At 30.2% G+C, this 14,706-nt stretch overlaps 1 protein-coding gene and 1 long non-coding RNA gene across 2 annotated transcripts; one reads left to right on the top strand and one right to left on the bottom strand.

Annotated features, from left to right (window-relative positions):
* The first annotated feature begins 394 nt into the window (after positions 1-394).
* LOC146918573 (uncharacterized) lies at positions 395-904 on the top strand. The gene has a single exon (XM_085720227.1). The coding sequence runs from the start codon at positions 440-442 to the stop codon at positions 707-709; it is 270 nt and encodes an 89-aa protein (XP_085576353.1). The 5' UTR covers positions 395-439; the 3' UTR covers positions 710-904.
* Positions 905-10,090: 9,186 nt separating this feature from the next.
* LOC146918572 (uncharacterized) lies at positions 10,091-10,426 on the bottom strand. The gene is made up of 2 exons (XR_015014345.1): positions 10,291-10,426; positions 10,091-10,213 (listed from the first exon to the last, which is right to left on the bottom strand). It is a non-coding gene; the product is annotated as an uncharacterized LOC146918572 (long non-coding RNA).
* Between the last annotated feature and the right edge of the window lie 4,280 nt (positions 10,427-14,706).

The following is a 14,706-nucleotide window of genomic DNA, read 5'->3' as shown; positions in this document are numbered from 1 at the left end:
TAAAAAGTTATATGTTAATTGTTATGTTAAGATTTTTCTTTTTGTCAGAACTTGAATTAGTTGAACCATCCAACACCAAACTTTATTTTCAAAAAAAAAATATGAAAATAACACGTAAAAAGAAGTTAGTAGAGTCTCTTGGCTTATCTTATCTCCATTAGCCAACGTAAAATTGTTGCATGTGTATAAACTTTAGTCAATGGTCAATTATCTACCATCTTATCTTATGTGCACCTTACACATACAATCTCCCCCCACCATCCTTATCCATTTCCACCTCCCCAATCTCAAATCACCCACGTCGGCACGTCCCATTCCCATAGTATCAAATCACCAAAACCCCAAATTCCAAAACTACCCTCACCTTTTTTCTATATAAACCCCCATACCCCCTCATTCATCACTGTCACTCTCTTCCTTTATCTTCAACACTTCAACAATGAAATCCACCGGAAAAAGCCACAAATCCACCACCGGAAAATCCTCCTCCGCATCGGAATCTCGTAAAGATCGCAAATCATCCTCTGGAATGACCGGTTCACCGAAGAAAGGAGGTCACGGAGGGAAGTTCACATGGATCGGATCTGATCCTCTTCAGATCGGTGCAGAACATGGAGCTGCTTTGGATTCTAAGGATCCAAATTTCGAAGATCAAGAAGAGATCATCGCCGCCGACACTGACACTGTCACCGCTTCCGTTACCGTTTGATTGCGGTGGTTGTGTTTTGTTACTAGTTATGTAAATAGAGTAATTTGAATTGAATAATGTGAATTGTGAAAGTGAGATTATGAAGAAATGTGTTGGAGTTTTTGCTTAATCTAGATTTAGATTTATGTTTATCTGATTTTCTATATAGTTTTGTAAATTAATCAGTGATATAAAACTAGTTTAAAGTTTTCATGATTTGTTTGGTTTGTGTTTGGATTTTGAGAAGTAATTTGCATGAAAATTTGTTGAGATTTAGTTGTATACACTGTCGGTGTAGAAAGTTTTACGATCAAATGATTTTCAGTGATCCGACGGTTACGATTCGTTGACAGTGTAAAAAACTTTTACACTGACAATGTGTGAAGAATGTGAAAATAGAGAACGCTTACCACAAATCTTTATTTAACGTGTTTGATTATAATTTTGATTGAATTAATTTTGTAAATTGAATTTTAAAAAACGCGAGTTGAAAGGAAAACCATTTTTATTTTGATATATACTAAAACTCTGAATTGAACAATTGAATGTAAAATTATCTTTACAAGTGAAATTCTAATATGGTCACATGACCAAATAAAAAGTGTTTGGTCACACACACAAAGAAATATTTTTTTAATAGTAAAGAGGAAATTGATAAAAAAAATAATAAAAAAATAATTGAATATTTTAAGAACCATCTTTTTATGTGTGTGTGTCTAAACACTGTTGATTTGGTCTTGTGATCATGGAAGAATACCTCCAAACCCCATGATTTAGAGAGTAGAGTTTGAAGATGGAGAGACCGTGTGTGTAGAGTAAGTGTTTATAACCCATTAAAACTTTTGAGCTTGATCAAAATCCAATGCTTTGTATGCACGCACAATCATAGTCCACTTATTAATGAAATGAAATCTTATTGTTTAAAAAATTAGAAACATAGAAGCAATGAACCCCATTACGTTTTAAGTTTTCTCATGTGAATAATCCACACCATTAAAGACACATTGTACATTGTTTGGCAGTGGCTACAGCTTGTGTCTGTGTCCCCTTTATCGCTTAATGGTCACTTTCTTCGGTTTAGTCATATGGCGGCGATGTCGTGGTCATCTCATTCGTTCTTCAAAATAATTTGGCTTGCATGTGTCTGGATAAGTCAGCTGATCCTTTTATCATTCTCAACAGGGTCAAGCTTACTTCTTTTTTGTGGTTAAAGGCACATTTGTTCACTTTTGCTTTTGATTATCATGTGGCGAAACCCTCTGTCATGCATGGGTGTTTTTGTGTAATTATTTCATTATTATTTCGTCCATAGGGTGGTGCTCCCTTGATATTGCACTGATAACTTTGTAACTTCTTTAGGTGTTTTATGTGTTGCACACTTGTGCGCGGTGTTACAGTCTCGTTTTAATATCATATTTTATTTTGGCTTGTTAAAAAAAAATCCACAACATTAAAATATATTTGATATTTGAATTTCCTAAGTTTTGTTTTTTCTGGTCCATATTTGACTGAACTATCATGTCACGGGAGAGAATCAGTCTCATGAATTTAGGAACCATAGCAAATGTTATCCTTTGAGATAAAATAACCAAAGATCTTAAACAAAAAATAGGATAACATTAGTAGAGTCAAATACATAAAACAAAACTCAAACAATATAAAAAACTCAAAGTTTGTCGTATAACCGAAACAAATCATAAGAAACCAAAAGAATATGAAAAAGTTGAAAGAAAACTATATAGTTTATTTCCTTTTTATGATTAGAGGGGAAAGTTAATGTTTGTGCTTGTTAGGTTCAAGCTGAGAAGATGGCCTCCAATTAGCATTACGGACGGATGCACACAAGTGTGCTTCTATCAAATTTACCCGTAAGATTGACATTCTTTGAAATATAATTGATGTAAATTTTGTTTCAAAGTATTTAGAAAAAAGATGTTAGAGATTAATAGATGGTTACACGTGAATTTAATCTCATATTTATGAGAACTTTATTCCCACCATTTTTTGAAAGCTTACATAATCTTGATTAACGTGTAAGGTTAATGTGTATAGCTAACTTTTCTCTTGTGAATTTAATCTCATATTTTTTTTTAGGGTATATTTAACTACTTTTTAGTTATAAGTTTTAAGTCTAACAACTAACATTCACAAATGAAATTATTCTAGACCAGTTATCTAAAAAGTTTATGTCAAGCACTTAATAAATCAAAAGCTCAATTTTGAAAGTATGAGTTTCGAAAAGCATTAAGACTAAGAATAACTCATCAATCAATATAATAAAAACAAGATTATATATAACCGCTAGATCAAAATTAATACATAAGAGTATGATTAATTTACGTATAATCCCAACAAAAGAAAAATTAGCCACACACAGGAACCTTACAGTACATAATGATAAGAGAATATATTGATTGTTGAAGTTGATTCCTCAAAGCTCCATGGGAAAATCACATATTTTCTTTCGATTGTGGTTAATAAGTATCGTGTTGAATTGAATAATGTGTTGGAGTTTGCTTAATCTAGATTTAGATTTATCATGTTTATGTGATTTTCTATATAGTTTTGTAAATTAATCGGTGATATAAAAGTAGTTTAAAGTTTTCATCACTATTCAAATTTGTTTGGTTTGTGTTTGGATTTTAAGAAGAATTTTGCATGAAAATTTGTTGAGATTTAGTTGTATACACTGGCAGTGTAAAAAGTTTTACAATCATAGTTAAAGTCAAATGATTTTCAGTGATCCGACGGTTACGATATGTTGACAGTGTAAACAACCGCTAAATCAAAATTAATACATAAGTGTGATTAATTTACTAAGAGAAATGATATTTGTACAGCCATTTTGTGACAACTTTTTGACAATTATCTCTCTCATACTCACATTATGCCCTTATTCTCTCTCTTCTTTTTTCTCTCTCCATTGTTTTTGACCAATTAAAAGAGAGAAAAAATAAGTTGTCACAAAAGTTGTTATAAATGATTGTTCAAATATCACTACTCATTTACTAATAATTCAACAAAAGTTAGCTGCAGAGTTTAACCTTGCAATGTATAATGAGAAGAGAATAAATATATTGATTGTTGAAGATGATTTCTCAAAGCTCCATTAGGAAAGTCACACAATTTCTGTCGTGAAATACATGTTGAAAATTGGCACTTTATCAACATTGTTAGTGTAAAGTTGGTTTACACTGACATCTAATCAAGACCTTTTAATCAGCGGCTTTACATTTAACACTCTTTAAATAAAATGTGGCTACCTAATTTTTTGATGTGTTGACGAATTGTGAATTGTTGTCAGCGTAAAACTTATCGACGCTTCATATCTTTTAATCTTATAAATTATATGAAAAAAGTTAAAAATAAGTTTTATTTTGCATATGTTTATAATCTCTATATCACATTTATCTTAAATTGAAAGAGAGATGGATAGAGAGATAGAGAGATATAAAGAGTATGAATTAGTGTAACACATATCAACTTAAATTATCTTGTGTTGGAGAATTTTTTGAATAAGTGATTTTGATTTTTTTAATTATTTGTGAGATTATTTTCATTTAATTCGTTTAAGCATGAAAAATGACATAGATTTAGGGATGTTGAAGAGGCAATGTTGGGTGGAGAGTGATCCCCCACTCCCCGTTCTCCATCACAATTCACATGGTGTTTTCTTCGGTTGAAGTTAAAATAGCAGACATGCAATGAGGTTTGAATTATGACATTTTAAAATTTTTGGCTTGATCTCAACTTTGAGAAGTGATTCAAATTTGTGAATTTGAAGTATCAAGTATGTATTAAACTAAATTTAATATAGGACGAGTATAAGACCATCCACAATGGTGAGTGTTTCACCTATTTAACACCACATTAAATAGTCACCCCCATTGTGGAGTATAATACATGGGTGACTATGGAGAATGGTGGTTATGGAAGCACCCTCTCTCTCTTCATTTTTCATGGGTCTTATTTAATAAATCTTAATAAAATAAATAAATTTTGTTGAAATGTAATGTTATAAAATTATTTTTGGGACCTATTTAATAATTTCTTTTAAGGTGTTGGGTTGGAGAAAATTGGTGCTTATTAAGTATTACGGTAAAATGAGTGATGTGGACATATGAATTCAATTTAAGCACCCAATTTAAGGTGTTGTGTTGCGGATGGTCTAAGTGTATGTGTATGCTTAATATTTTTTAAAATGAATAAATTGAGGATAGAGAATATGACAAGAAAGGTATCATGGTTCACCAAAATTGGATTAGTCTATTCCCTATAGTATGTGAGATTATCCAATATAGTGCTTTGAGATACACTCTCAAACTTTTGCGCTCTCTTCTTTTTATGTTCTACATGACATTGCAAGTGGTTCACAACCTCTTCATAATTTTGTAACCACAAGGATGACTAGTGATGCAATAGATTGTCTGTGATCTTTGTCTAATACCAAGAACATAAAAATTTGTCATCATTGTAACTAACATAAAAGAAATATTGCTTCAAACTAATAACATTATCAACCTTCAAACTATTTTAAAAGAGTCATTCTTTTAAACATTTTCCTTAAGCATATTCACCAAACCAAGTCTTTAAAGTAGTTTAAGTTACATTAAAAATTGAAAGTGACATTACAAAATTATGGAAAATAACTGGTTAGTATCGTAGTTATTATGGACCAATAGACACAATCAAACCCAATATTTTATTTTGTAAGCTGGTAAATTTGATCTGAAATCAAAATAAATTCTAAGTTTGTTCGATCTTGTCGTTACCATGTGTGATAATTACGTGTTTTATGTTTTCAGGACATTATAAGCAGTGAATATGATACAGCATTAGCATATGCAAATGTTATGATTTATGTTTCAAAGCATATGAGTAGCCTTTTTAGTGCTAGCTGAACGTAAAGTAATGGCTTTTGTGCAACGTCGAAGATCCGTATCCGATTCCTCGGGTCTTGCTGCGTCAGCTACCGAACTATTGGCTGATATATTCTAAGAGCAGTCTGTTTGATCAAATCAGGGATCAGACCGCTCCTGGTGTTCAAACCAACGCAAATATCATATTGACTTTCTCTCGCCCGTTCCCGGCTTCGCGAGACCATTTCCCGCAACAGTTCTCGATGAGCCGCAACCACTAATACAAATATGGGGTTGGTTTATGGGGGAGCGCCCCGCCCTGGACCACAAAAAGGGTAAGGGCGGATGAGGCGTGGAGAGTGTAGATTCGACCAGAGAAGCTAATCCTGACGGGAAGCAAGCGGGAGTGAGGGACCCCGGGGGTACCGAATGGGAGCGATAACTTGTGTAGCGCCCCGCCCGACCTCGCGCGGTAACCTGTGTTGCTTTAAAATAAAAACCGTTATGGTAGTCACTAGTCCTGATAAGCAATTCATGCACAATTCAATTCTTTCCACGCTCGGTTCAAACTCAAACCAACAAGACGGGCAATCCTCTCGTAGACTGAGCACTATTAGCACAAGGAAATAGTGGAGACGCGGCCATCAGATCTCTATTTTGGTACAAAGAGAAGGGGTAGAATATGTTTTGTCTTACATTAAAAGTTTTTAAGTCACAAAAAGGAGGACTCGCTATATAAAAGAAAATGTGGTAGCTCACTTCTAAATGGGAAACACAATAATATATTTTTAGAGTTTTCAAATGTATCTTTGAAAAGAGTTTTATTATTATTATTATTATTATTATTATTATTATTATTATTATTATTATTATTATTATTATTATTTAATTGTCTTATACTTAAGACATCGTTTTTATTTTCATAACCCCATTATTAAGATTATGTTCCTCGGATCTTGTTGCACCTACACAAAATTGATCTTATTTGTAATCATTGTCTCGTCCGGTGTGTTGTTATACATAATTACATATAGTGTGTTTATTCTTATCTAATAAAAAATTCTTTTGCTTCTTAAAAAAATGTGTCAAATATAGTTATCATTATTTTATTTTACATGCGAGCAAACATCAATTCGATGAAAAATAAATTCAATTGAGTCATTGTATTTTGGACATGAATATCATAATCAAATTGAATCATGATTCATTATGATACATATTGATTTAATCAAAATTATAATGATTTCAATATTGATTTGATAATTATTTCACTGAATGATGTTGTATATTTACTCGTTAACATATATAACATAATAATAATAATAATAATAATAATAATAATAATAATAATAATAATAATAATAATAATAATAATAATAATAATAATAATATATTCATAAGTTTACATTTAAATTCGATTAGATGTTCTTTACAAAAAAAGAAACAATTAGACAGTCATCTTATCATACATTTAACATTTATTATCATTTACATACCACAACATCATTTATTTCAAAAATACTTTAAAAACTATTATTTGAAGAAAAAAACACAAAATAAAGGAAGGAAAAGTATATTTATTAATATTTTTTGTCTAGAGAAATAAATAATTTATATAACTTATTATTATATGTATAATAACATACTTTATCTTACGCATTATTGTACGTATAATAAAAAAACCATAATCATGTAACATAATTTTTAACTCAATATCTCACCTTTATTTTACCCAAATATTTCATCTTTATTTAATTAACTATTTCATTACGTAACCCACTTTTCTCATTGATACACTCTGACGAGAAAGAGTGGATCCTCCAAGAAGAAGCCGAAGAAATATGACTCAAGGGCAAATAAGAAGATCGTCGGTTTGCTCTTTGTTCGAATTGAAATTATCAAGGAGGCAATTGATGATATCTTTAAAACCCAACAGGACATCAAAAAGGTATTCGTATTCATTAGTTGTTTATTAATTTTCAATGTAATAAACGACATTAGATATATGTTGTTAAAACCAAACTAGATATAAGTTGGTTGTAAGTAATATTTGTTAATGATAAAAAGAATCGTTAGCCAATTTAACTAACTGAAATGCTTTGTCTAAAAATACTTGAGGACTTAGACATTTTCAAACAAACTGCTATGTGTATGTTTCAATCTTACAAATTATCGGTAATTGTACCTGCTTCCATTGATTGAATATGATATGTTGAGACTTGTTATTTTTAATGTTATGTTTGTAGGATATTTAAGAGAAAATGATTTTTCTTTTGTACTTAGAACAGAAGTATATGGAGAAAAGGAAACATATTAGTGATGACTGTAATGAAATTATCAAAAAGATTCCTTATTTCTGGTAAACTGTTGTGAGTTTGGTTGTGTTAAAAAAATGTTGTAAATTTCATATAGGTTATATATTTTTGCTTACTGTGTGTTTTGAAACTATGATGCCTTTTTTTTTTTTGCCGTTTTTTTAACCATCCTACACTTAATGAGTTTTTGACCGATTTCGATATTAAGTTATGACTTTTTTAACCATCATACTCAAATTATATTTTTATCTTCTCTATCTATTGTTTTGGATTTTGTGTCAATACCTTATTTTCTTTGTAAATTTAGGGTTTCAAAAATTGCGTATTTAAATAAGGCTTATGTTCATGTTTTTTATCTTCATACGAAAATACTCTCAAAATATTTGATATTATATTCATTCATTCCAACCAACATTCTCTTAATTTGTTGTTAAAGTTTCAAAAATTGCGTATTTAGAGAAGGCTTATGTTCATGTTTTTTATATTCATACGAAAATACTCTCAAAATATTTGATATTATATTCATTCATTCTAAACAACATTATATTAATTTGGGGGTTAGGGTTTCAAAAATTGCGTATTTGGAGAAGGTTTTTGTTCATGTTTTTTATATTCATACGAAAATACTCGCAAAATATTTGATATTATATTCATTCATTCCAAAAAACATTCTATTAATTTGAGGGTTAGGGTTTTAAAAATTGCGTATTTGGAGAAGGCTTATGTTCATGTTTTTTATATTCAAACGAAAATACTCTCAAAATATTTGATATTATATTCATTCATTCCAACCAACATTCTTTTAATTTGGGGGTTAGGGTTTTAAAATTGCGTATTGATCGTGTTGGTGATTCCAACGATGAAATTGAGAAATGATTGGTGGATCATTTTTAGGATCATTTATATAAAAACACTTGTATTGATTTATCTATCATTAGGTGAATGATGTTTGTTAACTTTTTTCACGAGTTTGATTGGTGGATCGTTTTTAGGATAAGTTTTTATCATCATCGCATAACTATTAATTTTTAGTTAAGAATTTGATGGTGTGTGGATTTAATTCATCAATTGATTATTTATTTTCCATGTTGGATTCAATGGAATGAGTTGATTGACGAAAGAAAGATCACTCTGCAGATGACAGATGATAAAGGAAAGACGGTTGCTAAGATCGATTCATCTTCGAAAACTGAACCTTTTAAAGAGGGAGGACTTTTGAAAGAGTGATGAAAGCTTCTGAAGTGGGAAGGAGGTTTGAAGTTGAGATGCGGCGAAACCAACAAGAATATGATAAGTTATCGTATTCAAGTGTTTTTTTTGGAATGATTCAAGTGTTTATTTTATTCCTGATTATTTTTTAGAAATAAAAATTCAAATTGTGACATTTTTCTTATTTTATTTATCTGTCTCATTAGACCTCCTTATAAATCCTTGATTGATTTTATTGAACTCTAAAACCCATATTAAATAAAACAAACTTAAGCTTCTTGTTTATGTACGGTTGTGTGATGGTTTTATCATTTTTATGTAATTTAATTGTGATTATTATTATTATTTTAGACTCTCCAAGGGGAGAAGATTGCATGTGCAAGGATATGTCAGAGTTTTGTTGACAAACTAAACATTCACTACCATAACCGCAAAGAACAAATTACGTGCTTACCTGGATTCTGGTTTAAGGTGATTAAGGTTGATCCAAACCTTGGTAACCAGTTGAATAAAACAGATTCTGATATTTTAAAGAATCACCTCATTTCTATTGAAGTTGTATATGAGGCAAATTCAAAATTAGGATTTTCGATCATATTTGATTTCACTAAAAATGAATTTTTTTACCATGATCGCATTTCAAAACGTTTTAACTTTCGCGACAGAGATTTAATATCAACATAATTAACACATATAAACTGGAAAAAAGAAACTCCCGACATTGTTCCTAAAGAGAGCGATGAGGAGGATGACGATTCATTTGAAGTAAAACTTAACTCCTACAGTTTTTTCAATTGGTTCAACTCAACATTTGATAAAGAAAAGTTGAGAAATGGAAACCAAATTGGAGATACATTGGACAAGTTGTACATTGATCCTCTTAATCACCTACAAGGTAATGATGACGACACAGAGGATGAAGTTGAGGATTGATATATCAGAATGTTGTTGTTGCTGCTCTTATTTTGTCGATTAATTTTACTGTTATGATTAGCAGGGGCGGATCTAGACCGTTGATATTGGTGTGGCAAAATTTGCAAAGAAACTATATATATTAACAGAGAAAAGTTTTGACAGCTTAAAAGCTGCAGCCAAGTGGTTTGGGCGAGGGCATTATACCATAGTGTTACAGGTTCGACTCCCTGCAACACCATTTTTAATATTAATAACTTAAAAAATAAATCAAAAACAGCAACTCGCCAAGAGTTGAACAGGGGACCTGCAAGCCACCATCAAACATAACCGCTAGGCTATCGAAGAATCTTTGATATAAAGATGACTTATACTATATATATACTTAGTAGGAAATAATCTGGTGTGGCAGCTGCCACACCATGTTTCACACTGGATCCGCCCATGATGATTAGTGTAAGTTTAAACTAGAATTGTTATGATTAGTGTAAGTTTAAACTAGAATTGTTATGATTAGGTAAAAACAACGCAGCTATCAGTCTCCTACATCTATTGTTCGTTATGTTCTGCCTCTACACAAAAATTGGTTTTGAACTACTGCTTCTTATACGGTTCATGCATGCATTGACTCAGATTCCATCGACTCAACCTTCACCCTCCTAATGTCAATCACAAAGGAAAGGAGGTCGCTCAGACCGATTTACCTCCGAACACTGAAGAGGAAAGGATTTTTGAAAGTGTGATGAAAGTTTATAAAGAGGGAAAGAGTTTTGAATCAATGATGATGCAAAACCAACAGGAATACAATAAGATATCATATCAAGTTTTTTTTTGAAAGAATTCAAGTGTTTAATTTATTGCTGGTTATTTATTAGAAATTAAATTTTTAAATTACGAGTTTTCTTATTTTTTTTTTCTTTTCATTGACCCTCCTTATTTTATTGAATCCTAAGACCCATGTTAAATAATACAAACTTAGGTCTCTCGTGTGTGTACTGTTTTGAATGTTTTATTATTTTTACGTAATTTAATTTTGATTATTATTATTATTATTATTATTATTATTATTATTATTATAGACTATCTGAGAGGAGAAGATTGAAGAAGAAGGTATAGAACACAATTTTTTTTCAGAAACTAAGCAAGCATTGTGCTAAGCGCAAGGAACAAATTTCGCGCTTACCTGGATTCTGGTCTAAGGCGTTTAAGGCTATTCCAATCCTTAATAGAGTTAAATGCCACATATTCCATTATTTTTAAGAACCATTCACTTTTATTGAAGTTGAATACAATGCAAATTCAAAATCAGATTTTTCCATCATATTTGAATTCACTGAAAATGAATATTTTTCAATAAACACATTTCAAAGCGTTATAACTTGCGCGACGGAGATTTAACATCAATTGTATCTACACCTATAGACTGGAAAGGAAAGATTCCCAACATTGTTTCTAAAGAGAACGACGAGGAGGACGACGATACATTTGAAATAAAGTTTATCTCCTACAGTTTTCTCAATTGGTTTATCTCCTCAAGTGATAAAGAAGAGTTAAAGAACGGATACCGGATTGGACATGTTATAGTGGAGAAGTTGTGGATTGATCCTCTCAAGTACCTACAAGATGACACAGAGAATGAAGATGAAATGGAACAAAAGAGTAAGATGAAGACGATGAGAAACAAAATCGGAGGATGAAGGTCGTGCATTTTCTTACTTTTCTAGAATTGTTAGTGTTGTTGTTGCTCTTATTTTATCGATTAATTTTATTGTTACGATTAGTGTAAGTTTAAACTTGAATTGTTATGATTATTAGTTGTTTGATTATAGTGTCTTTAAATTAAATATTCTTTGTTTGGTTTCTGATTGTTTGAATTTCGATTATTTGTTACTTGAATAAATGAGTGATTATTTAGGTGAAGGTTATTGGAAAGTTTTGATGCCCATTCTGCCTTATTTCGATTACAAGTCAATTAGGGTTTAGTTTTCAAGTTTTGAGGTATTAATAGATTGATATCATTTAACACTGATATTTCACTCATTTAACACTCATATTTAAATCTTAGTTTTTTTATTTGATGGTTTTAATGACGTTCACTCGTATTTCATAATCCTACAAAACAAAATATAAAAATAATCGGATTATTAAAGTTTGGAACACATTTGTTTAAATAAAAAATTACCATGTTGGTTAACATATTCGTTTCTATATTCATTTGTTCGATGTATAATCTTAATGTTTTGTTTGTTTAACAAATAATACAAATAACGTTTTAACAATATATATAATATTAACAAAGTTGGTGATCTCAGGTTTTTTTATTTGATACTTATGTTCACTTGTATTTCTTTAATAATCCTTCCAAACAAAATAAATTAAATAAGATAATTAAAATTTGGAACACATTTTTTTAAATAAAAAAAATACAATGTTTACTTTTTCTTTTTAACACACAATCATTTAATTTTTTACCCTTAATTGTTTTTAATAGTTAGTGATTCTCACTTCAATGCCATTGATATAGTTTAAGTTATACTAATTTTCACTACCAAGATTTAGTTTAATGATTCTCACTATAAAGTGAAATTATATTGTGCAAAACAATTTTAAGGCTTTCTAACATTGCAACATTATATTACATAAATGAAAACTTGGTAATGCTAGACTTAAATTCTTTCTAATCTCGTACTCTAATTCATTATAATCTTAATTTTGTTGGACAATGTCATACTTCAGTTTCAGTTTTCATATTATGTAACTATCAATCTTGTTTAGCGCACAAACTTTAACAATTCATTTGCTTGTCACTACAAGCCTTTTTACTGTTCCAGATGTCATAACATTCTATTTCAATATAATTCGAGTATGGAGACACATCTATGACAATTGAAATTATTCTTCAATCAACTACGTTGGTTGGTATTTCCAACTCCTGTGTGCCAATTAGGGTAAAAGTTTTCCCTTCATCAACAATTCATGTCATTGTGTCATTTTTAGTTTAACAAAATCCATCATACCTCTCTCTTTTATTTTCAAATAAACTTATGTGTTATGACATTTGCCAACTGAAATGTGAAACGTAATTACCCTTTGGAGAATCGCAAATTGTTTCACGCAAACTAATTTGTGATACTTCCACGTTTTGGTTTGTGAAAATTCGCAAACACAAGTGTATCAGAGTACCTGCAGAAAAATATGGAAAAATAAATCTACAAATATGGAAGAAATACTTTATGAAGATGAAACAAATATTTTAATGGAGTATTTTTTATCTTGTTTGATGGTATATCTAACTGTTACATCATTTGAAATCTAATAAGATGTTATATTTAAAGATATTGTGTTAAACTATAACTCAAAGTATTTTTCTTAGCAATATAACTCAAAGTATTTGATGGTGTGTGTGTAGTAAATTAATTTTTAAAAAATATCTTTGATCCACTACCTATAACTCAAAGCAGATAATATAGTCACGAACTTTTTCGAAGCGGTGCTTTCGATTAATGCTCACTCACTCTTCTTTCACGACCTACCAAAATGAACAAACAAATATGATAATTAAAATTTGAAACACATTTCCTTTTAAATAAAAAACACCATCCTTTGTAAAAAAAAAATCATCATCCTTACTTTTTCTTTCAAATACAATTTTAATATACAAAAATTTCATTTCAAAGTAAACATTCAACATTATTGACGCAATGAGACATGATAGCTTGATCTTTCCATAAAATCTCTTTGTATTGAGTTTCTTTTGAGTCTTGTTATTCTTCCTCTTAATGTCTTCCAACATCTCAAAGACATTATTTAGAGTTTCTACAATCTTAATGTTTCCCCCACTGTGTTGTCTTGTTTGGATTCACCAACCCATTGACAAAATTGCTTGTGTCATGAAAAATTCTCTAGGAAATTTACATATGCAACATGTATCCAACTTGAAACAACACATACCATCAATATCAATCAGAGAAATACTTACATGAAAACGCACCTAAAAGTTAATTTTTAGTAACAACCAATTAAAACACTACAACACATTAATATATATTTCTTAAAATATTAAATTAAAAAGTGGAAACCGTTTCAATTTCTCTCTTTTCCATCAACAATTTTTTCTACAGATGGTGGTCTATTAACAGAGACCCAATCTATCCTTCACAGAACAGTAGCACTCATTTGCTTCCACGACAAATCAATCTTGTCTTTAAGTATGAAAAATTAAAACCGATGTATTGTAATTATAACAATGTTAAAGTTAATTATAACAATAGAATAATGCATGTGGAATGAAAAGTGTGTCATATAGAAAGTATTGTGTACTAAAAAAAATCTCATTTACTATAAAAAAAAAATCATATTCAGACACAATATTTACTATTTAGGTGCACATATAGATGAGAATGGTTTAGTATGAAATGTTATTTTTCAATTTGATTTAAGGATAGGTTCAATAAGAAATAGGAAAAAGATGATGATCTGGTGTCAATAGTAGGAAGAAAAAAAATGGTTGATTGAAGAAAGAGAAAAGAAACGGTCTGTACTTTTTAATTTAATATGTTTTTTAATTTTTAATGTGTGGTAGCGTTTTAATTGGTTGTTCCTAAAAATTAGCTCTTAGGTTTGTTTTCACGTAAGTATTTCTCTATCAAACATCTCTAAAAAAATCTTCCTTTGTTGGGATGTTTGTTACATAAATGCATAATAGTTCGAGCTCTACAGTGAA

The sequence above is a fragment of the Medicago sativa genome, chromosome 6 (genome assembly GCF_051527215.1).
Source record: "Medicago sativa cultivar Bolivia chromosome 6, Bolivia_mono, whole genome shotgun sequence".
Lineage (NCBI taxonomy): Eukaryota > Viridiplantae > Streptophyta > Magnoliopsida > Fabales > Fabaceae > Medicago > Medicago sativa.
This window is presented reverse-complemented; position numbering and strand designations above follow the sequence as displayed.